This window comes from Coregonus clupeaformis, chromosome 7, assembly GCF_020615455.1.
Source record: "Coregonus clupeaformis isolate EN_2021a chromosome 7, ASM2061545v1, whole genome shotgun sequence".
NCBI lineage: Eukaryota > Metazoa > Chordata > Actinopteri > Salmoniformes > Salmonidae > Coregonus > Coregonus clupeaformis.
The window spans coordinates 51,860,202-51,872,985 of record NC_059198.1 but is presented as its reverse complement, the minus strand read 5'-3'; the positions used below and the strand labels follow the sequence as shown (position 1 = coordinate 51,872,985).

At 39.1% G+C, this 12,784-nt stretch overlaps 1 protein-coding gene across 2 annotated transcripts in view; it reads left to right on the top strand.

Annotated features, from left to right (window-relative positions):
- The window catches only part of LOC121569363 (guanine nucleotide exchange factor VAV3), a 168,849-nt gene that overhangs the window by 71,140 nt on the left and 84,925 nt on the right, over positions 1-12,784 (top strand). For both annotated transcript variants that reach the window (XM_041880256.2, XM_041880257.2), the window contains exons 3-10: positions 539-597; positions 691-759; positions 996-1,107; positions 7,319-7,420; positions 8,499-8,567; positions 10,041-10,144; positions 10,493-10,592; positions 10,878-10,973. In XM_041880256.2, the coding sequence (XP_041736190.2) occupies positions 539-597; positions 691-759; positions 996-1,107; positions 7,319-7,420; positions 8,499-8,567; positions 10,041-10,144; positions 10,493-10,592; positions 10,878-10,973 (711 nt within the window). The remainder of the gene's footprint in view (positions 1-538; positions 598-690; positions 760-995; positions 1,108-7,318; positions 7,421-8,498; positions 8,568-10,040; positions 10,145-10,492; positions 10,593-10,877; positions 10,974-12,784) is intronic.

Sequence of the window (12,784 nt, the reverse complement as noted above, 5' to 3'; positions counted from 1 at the left end):
AAGATATAAAAATGGTATCCACGAGTTGATCCGACTCTGGGGGAAGTAGATACATGGCCTCATTGCCAAAATCTCAAAGTATCCCTTTAATACTGAATGTTATGGATTATTCTCATATCTGTGGAGAGTGATTGACGCCAGACAGGACAGAGGACACACTGATTATTCCCTATTGTATTGTATTGATGACATCGTATGAACACTGTGTGATTCTGTAGCAGCTGACAAAGTCACAGCCTTTTCATTCCCTACAAGTCTCAGGCTGGTGTCTGAAATTAGAGAGGGAAAAAAAGTATGATAATTATTATTACTACTTTCTATTAATTATGCAATAGAAACCATGTTCTTAACCGTATGGATTATGTTGGAATGTAATTTAATCACTCAAAACAATTTACTGCTCTTCCACAGGTCTCGTACTGTAATGATCTACTATTAGGGAACACTGCCCTCTACTGACCAAACAACAGAAGTACAACGCTAATATGCTAATTGCAGTAACCAAGTCTAAAACGTTTCTACTTGTTTTCATTTGCAGGTTTTGGACACATTGTCCAAACTATCCAGCACTACGATTTCAGAACAAACAGGAATAAAGTAAGTTCTTGGTGTTTATTCCAATTTCCAAATCAAACTGTGTTCTGTATTAGTATATGTTTTGAGCCGTTACTGACGCTTATCTTTCCAAAGGGCTTTTCCTTCAGAGGACAGTCTAGAAGAAGATGAGGACATTTATAACCATCTGGTGGACCTGATCGAGTATGTCTCTCCTTACCTCTTGGTTCCCAGTGAGCACAAGACGTTTTCAACCAAAAATACGCATTTTCAACGTCTTTTCAACCAAAAATACGTATTTTACTCATAGGGTTTTTACTGTCTAAATCCTCATGATCTCTCCTGTCTTGTGCCTCCATAACATTTATTCCTGCCCTCTTGACAAATGAGTGTCATTATAGGTCATGTGATAATGTGTTAGTCCTTCCTGTGTGTGACAGTGAGAAAGGCGTGGAGGATGAAGAGGATCTGTATGACTGTGTCTACCATGATGAAGATGGTGGTGAGATCTACGAAGATCTGATGAAGGCTGAGGCTGTTCCTCCTCCTCTGGTTAGTTCTCTCTCTCTCTCTCTCTCTCTCTCTCTCTCTCTCTCTCTCTCTCTCTCTCTCTCTCTCTCTCTCTCTCTCTCTCTCTCTCTCTCTCTCTCTCTCAACTATGAAATAACATATATGGAATCATGTAGTAACCAAAAAAGTGTTAAACAAATCAAAATATATTTGAGATTCTTCAAAGTAGCCACCCTTTGCCTTGATGACATCTTTGCACACTCTTGGCATTCTCTCAACCAGCTTCATGAGGAATGCTTTTCCAACAGTCTTGAAGGAGTTCCCACATATGCTGAGCACTTGTTGGCTGCTTTTCCTTCACTCTGCGGTCCAACTCATCCCAAACCATCTCAATTGGGTTGAGGTTGGGTGATTGTGGAGGCCAGGTCATCTGATACAGCACTCCATCACTCTCCTTCTTTTTTTTTTTTTTTTTTTATTTTTTTTTTTTTTTTTGGGGGAATGGATCAGCTTAATATTGCAGATAGATTGTATCTTCTATCAATGTAATTGTCTGCATCACTTCCAATCCCCCATTTTTTTTTTTTTTTTTTTTTTTTATATATATACTCCCCTTTATTACTTTTCAACCCCACCATCCTTTCCCTACTTGGAGTAAATTAGTGAACAACAATGCCCAGGTCTCTACTTCCGGTCTATACTTACTATCTACACCTTATGGACACAGTTAATTTACAATAATTCTATTATATATATACATATATATATACATATACATACATACATATATATCATTATTATTATTATTATTATTTATTTATTTTTTGCTCCTGAACTACTTCTACTCTCAACCTCTCCGATCGTTTTCATGATGTCCATCCGGTTTGCTTCTATATGCCATATCTTTCTAACTGTGCTCTTTCCCAAAAGCTCCCAACATACAGCCTATATACTTATTATGGACACAGTATGCTTTACATTATTAGCTATCTTTGTTATTATTTGTTGTTATTTGTTATTAGTCCCATCCTTCAGCTCTATTCAATACCTCCCATCTATCTCTCTTAACACCATCCATATCGGATTTCTATTTGCCATATATATTTCAACCGTACTGTGATGTTTTACAATAATTCTGAACCTTTCTATTCTCATTGCTTCTACAGATTGAGAGTTAAAAATAAACAGCTTTGCTAAAAGTATTATTATATTATTGATTGATTGACTATGACTTTTCAGATCACCCAGTAATGCTATCTGCAAGGTTAGTTCCAGGTAAATATTGCAATCCTTTAGCCATTCCTGGACCAGTGTCCAAAAACAAGCTACAAATGGACAGAACCAAAACAAATGGTCCAATGATTCCGTCTCTTCACAGCAAAATCTGCAGAGCTGGGAGGATTGTATCCCCCATATAAATAACATTCTATTGGTAGCAAGGATTTTATATAATAATTTAAATTGAAAGATTCTAATTTTGAATCCGTGTCGTTTTGCGTGTCAGTTCATAAACACTATGCCATGGGATCGGTACATCAAAGATCTCTTCCCAACTATTTTGCAATCTATATGGGACGGCTGTCAATCCTTTGGTCCTTAAGTGAAACTGATATATTTTTTTATTTATCACAGTTTTCCTTAACCAATTATGTTCTTTAATGCAAGGCCGACAGACAAGTTCCTTACTTTCTCCCCCCTCCACTTTCCTCTTCCATTTTTGCGGTAATGCTGCCATTATTTGGTTGTAATTTTGGGTAGAGCAGACATTTCCATATGTTTTTGTTAGCTGCATGTGCGTCATAACTCCACCAGTCCTACCGATGATATCATTTACAAAGATTATACCTTTTTTAAACATTCTGTCAAAAAATAAAGTTTTTGTCAATTAGTATATTTGAATTTAACCACAATATTTGTTGCATTATTTGTTCTGTCGTTTCTGGAGGATTAAATTGAAATTGCAACCAACTTTCTATGGCTTGTTTTAGAAATAGTGACATTTGGGAGATTATTTCCTTTTCAAATAACTGAAAGTGTGAGGTTGTAATCTGAATAAAGGGAAAAAAGGCCTTTCTTGAACATTGGGTGAGACAATCTTACTAATTTGCTTGAGAACCAGTTCGGATTTAAGTATAACTTTTGTAAGACTGAAGCTTTTAGTGATAGGTCTAATGCTTTAATATTTAATAATTTCTGTCCTCCGAATTCATATTCATTATATAAATATGCTCTTTTAATTTTGTCTGGCTTGCCGCTCCAAATAAAATTGAATATTTTTTTCTCATATAATTTAAAAAACTGTTCGCTAGGCGTAGGCAAGACCATAAGCAAATAGGTAAACTGTGATAATACTAATGAGTTAATCAGGTGATTTTTCCACAAATTGACAGGTATTTTCCTTTCCATGGTAGTAAGATCTTATCTATTTTTGCTAATTTTCTATTAAAATTTATTGAAGTGAGATCATTTATTTCCTTTGGGATATGTATTCCGAGTATATCCACATCACCATCAGACCATTTTATTGGTAAACTACATGGTAATGTAAAAATTGTATTTTTTTAGTGATCCAATACGTAATATAGTACATTTGTCATAATTTGGTTGTAATCCAGAGAGGTTAGAAAATGTATCTAGATCCTCTATGAGGCTGTGGAGGGATTCTAGTTGTGGATTTTAAAAAAACATGAATCATCAGCGTACAATGCCACCTTTGTTTTTAAGGTCTTTATTTCTAATCCTCTGATATTATTATTAGATCTGATTTTAATCGCTAACATCTCGATGGCCACAATAAATAGATATGCCGATAGTGGACAACCTTGTTTCACTCCTCTTGACAGTTTAAAACTTTCTGAGAAATAGCCATTATTTACTATTTTACACCTAGGGTTACTATACATGATTTTGACCCATTTTATAAGAGAGTTCTCCAAAATTGAAATGCTCCAGGCATTTATATATAAACCCCAGTCGAACTTTATCAAATGCCTTTTCGAAGTCTGCTATGAATAGCAGGCCTGGTTTCCCATATTTTCCATAGTGTTCTAATGTTTCCAATACTTGCCTTATATTATCTCCAATGTATCTTCCATGTAAAAAACCTGTCTGATTAGAATGAATAATATCCGGCAATACCTTTTAATTCTATGCGCTATACATTTTGCTAGGATTTTTGCATCACAACACTGAAGTGTAAGGGGCCTCCAATTTTGTAAATGGACTGGATCTTTATATTTTCCACTTGTATCCTGTTTCAGTAATAATGAGATCAGTCCTTCTTCTTGAGTGTCAGATAATCTACCATTTACATAGGAGTGGTTAAAACATGCTAATAACGGTCCTCTTAGTATATCAAAAAGGTTTGGTATACCTCGACTGGTATGCCATCCAACCCTGGAGTTTTCCCAGACTTAAAGTCTTTAATTGCATCCAGAAGTTCCTCCTCTGTAATTTCACCTTCACATGAGTCTTTCTGTGTGGCTGTTAATTTGACATTATCAATAGAAAAAAATCTCTACAATTAGCTTCAGTTAGAGGAGATGGAGGCGACTGAAAAGAAAACATATGCTTAAAGTACTTTGTTTCTTCCTTCAAAATGTCATTTGGTGAATCATGGGTGACTCCGTCAATTGTAACCAGTTTCATTAAGTTCTTTTTGGTAGCATTCCTATGTTGAAGATTAAAAAAGAATTTTGTGCATTTTTCCCCATATTCCATCCAGTTTGCTTTATTTTTTATAATATGTTACACTTGATCTTTCTTGAATAAATTTCTCCATTTCTTTTGTTTTTCCTCTAATTTATTCTGAGCCTCTATGTTACAGTTTTTATTGCCATCTATCTGTTCTGTTAGACTTTCTATTTCCTTTCTTAGTATAAACTCTTTTGACCTAAATTGCTTTTGTTTTCGAGATGAGTACTGAATTGCATGGCCTCTAAAGGCACATTTAAAGGTGTCCCATACAATAAGGGGATTCGCTGTACCTATGTTATGTTGGAAAAAATCAGTTATAAATTCCTTTGTTCTAATTATAAATAAATTATCATCCAATAGGCTTTGATTAAATTTCCAATATCCCCGCCCACGTGGAAATTCAGTAAGAGTAATATATATGCCTATTACATGATGGTCTGACCGCATTCTGTCCCCTATCAACACTTTTTTTTACTTTTGGTGCCAACGAGAATGAGATAAGAAAGAAGTCAAGACGACTAGCTTGATTCAGTCTCCGCCATGTATATCTCACTAGATCAGTATATTTAAGCCTCCATATATCTACTAGTTCTAATGTATCCATGACATTCACAATTTCCTTAAGAGCATGTGGGTGATTGTTTGTGGTGTGATTTCCTTTACGGTCCATTGAGCTATTTAAAACAGTATTATAATCCCCCACCATAATAATATTGTCTTGAGTTGCTTGCAGGCTTGATAATTTATTATATATATTGTCAAAGAATTGTGGATCATCATTATTTGGTCCATAAAGGTTAATGAGCCATATCTGTTTATGGTCCAATAACATATTTAAAATAATCCATCTACCTTGTGTATCTATTTGTACAATTTGCACATTTGGATCGAAATTACTATTAATTAATATCATCACCCCTTTTGAATTTCTTTGCCCATGGGAGAAGTATATTTCCCCCATTCTTTTTCCACGCTACTTCATCTCGAATTGTTGAATGAGTTTCCTGTATACAATAGATATTATATTCCTTCTCTTTGAGCCATGTAAATATTGTTCTTCTTTTGTTATTATCAGCTAAGCCATTACAATTATAACTGGCTATACTTATTTCACCATACACCATAATGAGATATAAGTTTCAAGTCTATTTATCATTATATATGTTTGTAAATTTACCAATAACAAATAGCGTAATGATTGAGTGTCCATATAGCTGTACCGTGATATTTGCATTGCATCACTCTCCTTCTTGGTAAAATAGCCCTTACACAGCCTGGAGGTGTGTTGGGTCATTGTCCTGTTGAAAAACAAATGATTGTCCCACTAAGCGCAAACCAGATGGGATGGTGTATCGCTGCAGAATGCTGTGGTAGCCATGCTGGTTAAGTGTGCCTTGAATTCTAAATACATCACAGACAGTGTCACCAGCAAAGCACCCCCACACCATCACACCTCCTCCTCCATGCTTCACGGTGGGAACCAAAAATCTCAAATTTGGACGCATTAGACCAAAGGACAGATTTCCACCGGTCTAATGTCCATTGCTCGTGTTTCTTGGCCCAAGCAAGTCTCTTCTTCTTATTGGTGTCCTTTGGTAGTGGTTTCATCATAGCGCTTGATGGTTTTTGCGACTACACTTGAAGAAACTTTCAAAGTACTTGAAATGTTCCGTATTGACTGGCCTTCATGTCTTGTGGTCCTCTGTAGCTCAGCTGGTAGAGCACGGCGCTTGTAACGCCAAGGTAGTGGGTTCGATCCCCGGGACCACCCATACACAAATCTTCTGTATACCACCCCTACCTTGTTACAACACAACTGATTGGCTCAAATGCATTAAGAAGGAAATAAATTCCACAAATTAACTTTTAACAAGTCACACCTGTTAATTGAAATGCATTCCAAGTGACTGGTTGAGAGAATGCCAAGAGTGTGCAAATCTGTCATCAAGGCAAAGGGTGGCTACTTTGAAGAATCTCAAATATAAAATATATTTAGATTTGTTTAACAATTTTTTGGTTACTACATGATTCCATATGTGTCATTTCATAGTTTTGATGTCTTCACTATTATTCTACAATGTAGAAAATAGTAAAAATAAAGAAAAACCCTTGAATGAGTAGGTGCGTCCAAACTTTTGACTGGTAGTGTATATATACATATTTCTCTCTCCTTCTCTCACGTCAACCTTAAGCTGCTGCCTACTCGAGTGTTATGTTATACCTACTGTTAGTGGTGGTTGGTTGGAGTTCTGTGTGTCCTTACTCAGGAGGTCAATCACCCCACATATGGTGTCCACGATTTAATGCTGAAGGCTCTGCTTTGACAGCTGTGTGTGTGTGTGTGTGTGTGTGTGTGTGTGTGTGTGTGTGTGTGTGTGTGTGTGTGTGTGTGTGTGTGTGTGTGTGTGTGTGTGTGTGTGTGTGTGTGTGTGTGTGTGTGTGTGTGTGTGTGTGTGTGTGTGTGTGTGTGTGTGTGTGTGTGTTTGTGTGTGTGTGTTTGTGTGTGCGTGCGTGTGTGTGTGTGTGCGTGTGTGTGTGTGTGTGTGTTTGTGTGTAGCCGTTCCAGAAACAGGTAGAGACGGACATCAGGAGCTACTGTCTGACAGAGATCAAGCAGACTGAGGAGAAGTACACAGAGACTCTGGACTCCATAGAGAAGGTGTTACTGCCAAATACAGTCCCTCCCCTATCTCTCTGGTGTTACTGCCAAATACAGTACCTCCCCTATCTCTCTGGTGTTACCGCCAAATACAGTACCTCCCCTATCTCTCTGGTGTTACCGCCAAATACAGTACCTCCCCTATCTCTCTGGTGTTACCGCCAAATACAGTACCTCCCCTATCTCTCTGGTGTTACCGCCAAATACAGTACCTCCCCTATCTCTCTGGTGTTACCGCCAAATACAGTACCTCCCCTATCTCTCTGGTGTTACCGCCAAATACAGTACCTCCCCTATCTCTCTGGTGTTACCGCCAAATACAGTACCTCCCCTATCTCTCTGGTGTTACCGCCAAATACAGTACCTCCCCTATCTCTCTGGTGTTACCGCCAAATACAGTACCTCCCCTATCTCTCTGGTGTTACCGCCAAATACAGTACCTCCCCTATCTCTCTGGTGTTACCGCCAAATACAGTACCTCCCCTATCTCTCTGGTGTTACCGCCAAATACAGTACCTCCCCTATCTCTCTGGTGTTACCGCCAAATACAGTACCTCCCCTATCTCTCTGGTGTTACCGCCAAATACAGTACCTCCCCTATCTCTCTGGTGTTACCGCCAAATACAGTACCGCCCCTATCTCTCTGGTGTTACCGCCAAATACAGTACATCTCCTATCTCTCTGGTGTTACTGCCAAATACCTCCTCATTCACACTGTATACAATAGTCCCTTATGTAGGAAGATACCATTTAAGCTTAAAGATAGAATCCGCAGTAGGGGAATTCCATTACATATTCTGCTGTTCTATCGTGCGTGCAATGATGTCCGATGGGGGAAAAAAACGATGTTTCATTGTTTCCAGTAATTTCTTTGTTGTTGTAATATCGCGAATGGACGTAGCTGTTTCACCATTAAGGATTCCAGCTGTAGGATTGTTCTGATAAATCACTTACGTTTTGCCTCAAGTAATTATTTTGCTGACCCAAACAGTTGTAAAATGCAGAAACTGCTTGCCTACCTCTCCTGTTTTAGTGGAACCAACCCACATACTATTTTTGCTCTGTTTTTCCCATCCAGTATTTTATGGCACCTCTTACCACGTTCCTGTCCTCAGTGGAGATGAAGAAAGTGTTTGTCAACATTCCGGTAAGCTACAGGACAGAAACCCCAACTACCCACATAGAGATGGTAGAGATGGAGATAGATAGAGAGATAGATAGAGATAGATCCAGAGAGATGGGTGGAGAGAGAGAGAGATGGTAGAGATGGAGATAGATGGAGATAGATAGAGATATATGGAGATAGATAGAGAGATAGATAGAGAGAGATCCAGAGAGATGGATGGAGAGAGAGAGAGATGGTAGAGATGGAGATAGATGGAGAGAGAGATTGAGATATATGGAGAGATAGATAGAGATAGATCCAGAGAGATGGAGAGATAGATGGAGAGGGATGGAGAGATGGTTAAACCTAAAACAAGTGTAAAAACCAGTTGCCTTTTCTACTGTTGTTGGATACTAGTTGTTCACCAGCACCTGGTTTTAGATGCACTGCTGTGCACAGGGTTTTCTGTTTCTTAGTAAAACCTGTAATCCCAAGCCGTATGGGTCTTTAGGCTGGGATTCAATCCAAACCTGTAATCCCAAACCGTATGGGTCTTTAGGCTGGGATTCAATTCAAACCTGTAGTCCCAAGCCGTATGGGTCTTTAGGCTGGGATTCAATCCAAACCTGTAATCCCAAGCCGTATGGGTCTTTAGGCTGGGATTCAATCCAAACCTGTAATCCCAAGCCGTATGGGTCTTTAGGCTGGGATTCAATCCAAACCTGTAATCCCAAGCCGTATGGGTCTTTAGGCTGGGATTCAATCCAAACCTGTAGTTCCAAGCCGTATGGGTCTTTAGGCTGGGATTCAATCCAAACCTGTAGTCCCAAGCCGTATGGGTCTTTAGGCTGGGATTCAATCCAAACCTGTAGTCCCAAGCCATATGGGTCTTTAGGCTGGGATTCAATCCAAACCTGTAATCCCAAACTGTATGGGTCTTTAGGCTGGGATTCAATCCAAACCTGTAATCCCAAGCCGTATGGGTCTTTAGGCTGGGATTCAATCCAAACCTGTAATCCCAAACTGTATGGGTCTTTAGGCTGGGATTCAATCCAAACCTGTAATCCCAAGCCGTATGAGTCTTTAGGCTGGGATTCAATCCAAACCTGTAATCCCAAACTGTATGGGTCTTTAGGCTGGGATTCAATCCAAACCTGTAATCCCAAGCCGTATGAGTCTTTAGGCTGGGATTCAATCCAAACCTGTAATCCCAAGCCGTATGGGTCTTTAGGCTGGTATTCAATCCAAACCTGTAATCCCAAGCCGTATGGGTCTTTAGGCTGGGATTCAATCCAAACCTGTAATCCCAAACTGTATGGGTCTTTAGGCTGGGATTCAATCCAAATCCGCGCTATAGCGCAGCATGTTGAACTTTACTTTTCAAGGTAATTTACAATTGAGCCAGCATGCACAGCGTTTACCATGAACGCAATCTCTGCAAACTTCGGGAGAAATGCCTTTAAAATCTGTATTGTCCAGTTCACTTCGCTGTGAATGTCTGTTGTTGTGTTTCAGGACCTGGTTAAAGTTCACAAGACTCTGATGGTGGCGATACGAGACTCTGTCTGCCATAAAAGTGCCCAGAACCTCTACCAGATCTTCATCAACTACAAAGAGAGGTACATTACAACTCAACTTTAAGAGTCTCGGTTTTCTGTCTCATTCCCCTGTTCTCTCATTCTCTTTCCCTCCTTACCTCCCCCGCTCTCTCTCTCTCTCTCTCTCTCTCTCTCTCTCTCTCTCTCTCTCTCTCTCTCTCTCTCTCTCTCTCTCTCTCTCTCTCTCTCTCTCTCTCTCTCTCTCTCTCTCTCTCTTTCCTTTCTTTCTTTCTTTCTTCTTTCTTTCTTTCTTTCTTTCTTTCTTTCTTTCTTTCTTTCTTTCTTTCTTTCTTTCTTTCTTTCTTTCTTTCTTTCTTTCTTTCTTTCACCTCAACAATATTGACTTTAACATACTGATATCTGTTCCAGGTTGCTAATATATGGGAAATACTGTAGCCATGTAGAAACGGCCATCATTACTTTGGATGTCATCTGCAAAGACAGGGAAGATGTCCGAATGAAGCTGGAGGTAAAGTCCTCTATGTACTGTCATCATCAATCTAAATCAGTGGTCAGATACCGCCATCTAGTGTTTGCTATTACCGATCATGGCACACCAACTGCAATGTACTGTATTTAAAATGGGTATTTTCTTAACAAGCACAAAACAAACACGTTTTTTGTTATAATGTAGTGACAGTTTACATTTCATGCATTAGCATTTATTTTACACTTAGCAGACATTCTTATCCAGAGTGGCTTACAATCAGTGAATTGAACTGCATTCAATTTATTTCCGTTTTTTTGTTTTCAGGAATGTGCAAAGAGAGCCAACTATGGCAAGTTTACACTGAGAGATCTGCTGGTTGTCCCCATGCAGCGGGTACTGAAGTATCCCCTTCTTCTACAGGTAAGATATCTATCTTCAGAGAACTGGGAATGACCTCCGTTCAACTGTTACCTTCAGTTGCAGGACTAAAGCTGCACTACTGAGTATCACCAGTGGAGGCACACTCATCCATGTTTTGATCATAGATTAGCTCTGGCCGCCTCTGTGTGTGTCCTGACAAGATGTGTGCCTTTTACATGTACGGTAGCAAGAAAATAATGAGAGAGAGAGAGAAAAACAGACTGAGCTGAGCAGTGAAAAATAGAAGGAAGGAAAAACAACAGAGATAGAGAGAGAGAGAATATTCCCCCCTAGGCACAACTACGACAAAACAACCAACAGAAACAGGTCACAACTCCCGCAGCTCTGTTGCACGCTGGGTCTGTACATAGCCAATGGTAGGCTTTGAGAGGACTCCGACCTTAGGTACACCTACAGCTCATCCCTTGGCAGTAGTACTGTAGATTACTTTATCACTGACCTCAACCCAGAGTCTCTCAGAGCGTTCACAGTCAGCCCACTGACACCCCTATCAGATCACAGCAAAATCACAGTCTACTTGAACAGAGCAATACTCAATCATGAGGCATCAAAGCCAAAGGAACTGAATAATATTAAGAAATGCTATTGATGGAAGGAAAGTAGTGTGGAAACCGACCAATTTATTTTTAGGTAACAGCAAATTCAATCCATTTTAGACAACTTCCTGGACAAAACATTTCACTGTAATAGTGAAGGTGTAAACTTGGCAGTAGAAAACCTAAACAGTATATTTGACCTCTCAGCTTCCCTATCAAATCTAAATATTTCAACCAGACAACCTACAAAAACTAACAAGAATGACAAATGGTTTGATGAAAAATGCAAAAACCTAAGAAAGAAATTGAGGAACCTATCCATCCAAAAACACAGAGACACAGAAAACCTGAGCCTACGCCTTCACTATGGTGAATCACTAAAACAGTACAGAAATACACTAAGGAAAAAGAGGGAACAGCTCAATGTGAATCTAACCACTTCACTCAATGTGAATCTAACACACTAAACAAGCAACAACACAAAGAGTTATCTATCCAAAATAGAGATGTGTGCATAAACCACTTCTCCAATCTTTTTGGCCCTATAACAAAGAACAAACAGCAAAAACATATACATTATCAATACAACATCTTAGAGTCTTCCAGAACCCACTGTATTCTCCAATTACACTGAATGAACTACAGGACAAAATACAAACCCTTCAACAACCCTACAAACCACAAATTACAATTGGCTATACTTAAACTCTTTAACATCATCCTCAGCTCTGGCATCTTCCCCAATGCTTGGAACCAAGGACTGATCACCCCAAAACACAAAAGTGGAGACAAATTCGACCCCAATAACTACCGTGGAATATGCGTCAACAGCAACTTTGGGAAAATCCTCAGGATTATCATTAACAGCAGACTCAAACATTTCCTGAGTGAAAACAATGTCCTGAACAAATGTCAAATTGGCTTCTTACCAAAATATCGTATGACAGACCACCTAGTCACCCTGCACAACCATATTGACAACCAAACAAAAGCAAAGTCTTCTCATGCTTTGTTGATTTCAAAAAAGCTTTTGACCCAATTTGGCATGAGGGTCTGCTATAGAAATTGATGGAAAGTGGTGTTGGGGGGAAAACATACAACATTATAAAATCCATGTACACAAACAACAAGTGTGAGGTTAAAATTGGCAAAAAACACACAGATGTCTTTCCTCAGGGCCGGGGGGTGAGACAAGGATGCAGTTTAAGCCCCACCCTCTTCAACATTTACATCAACGAATTGGCGAGGGCACTA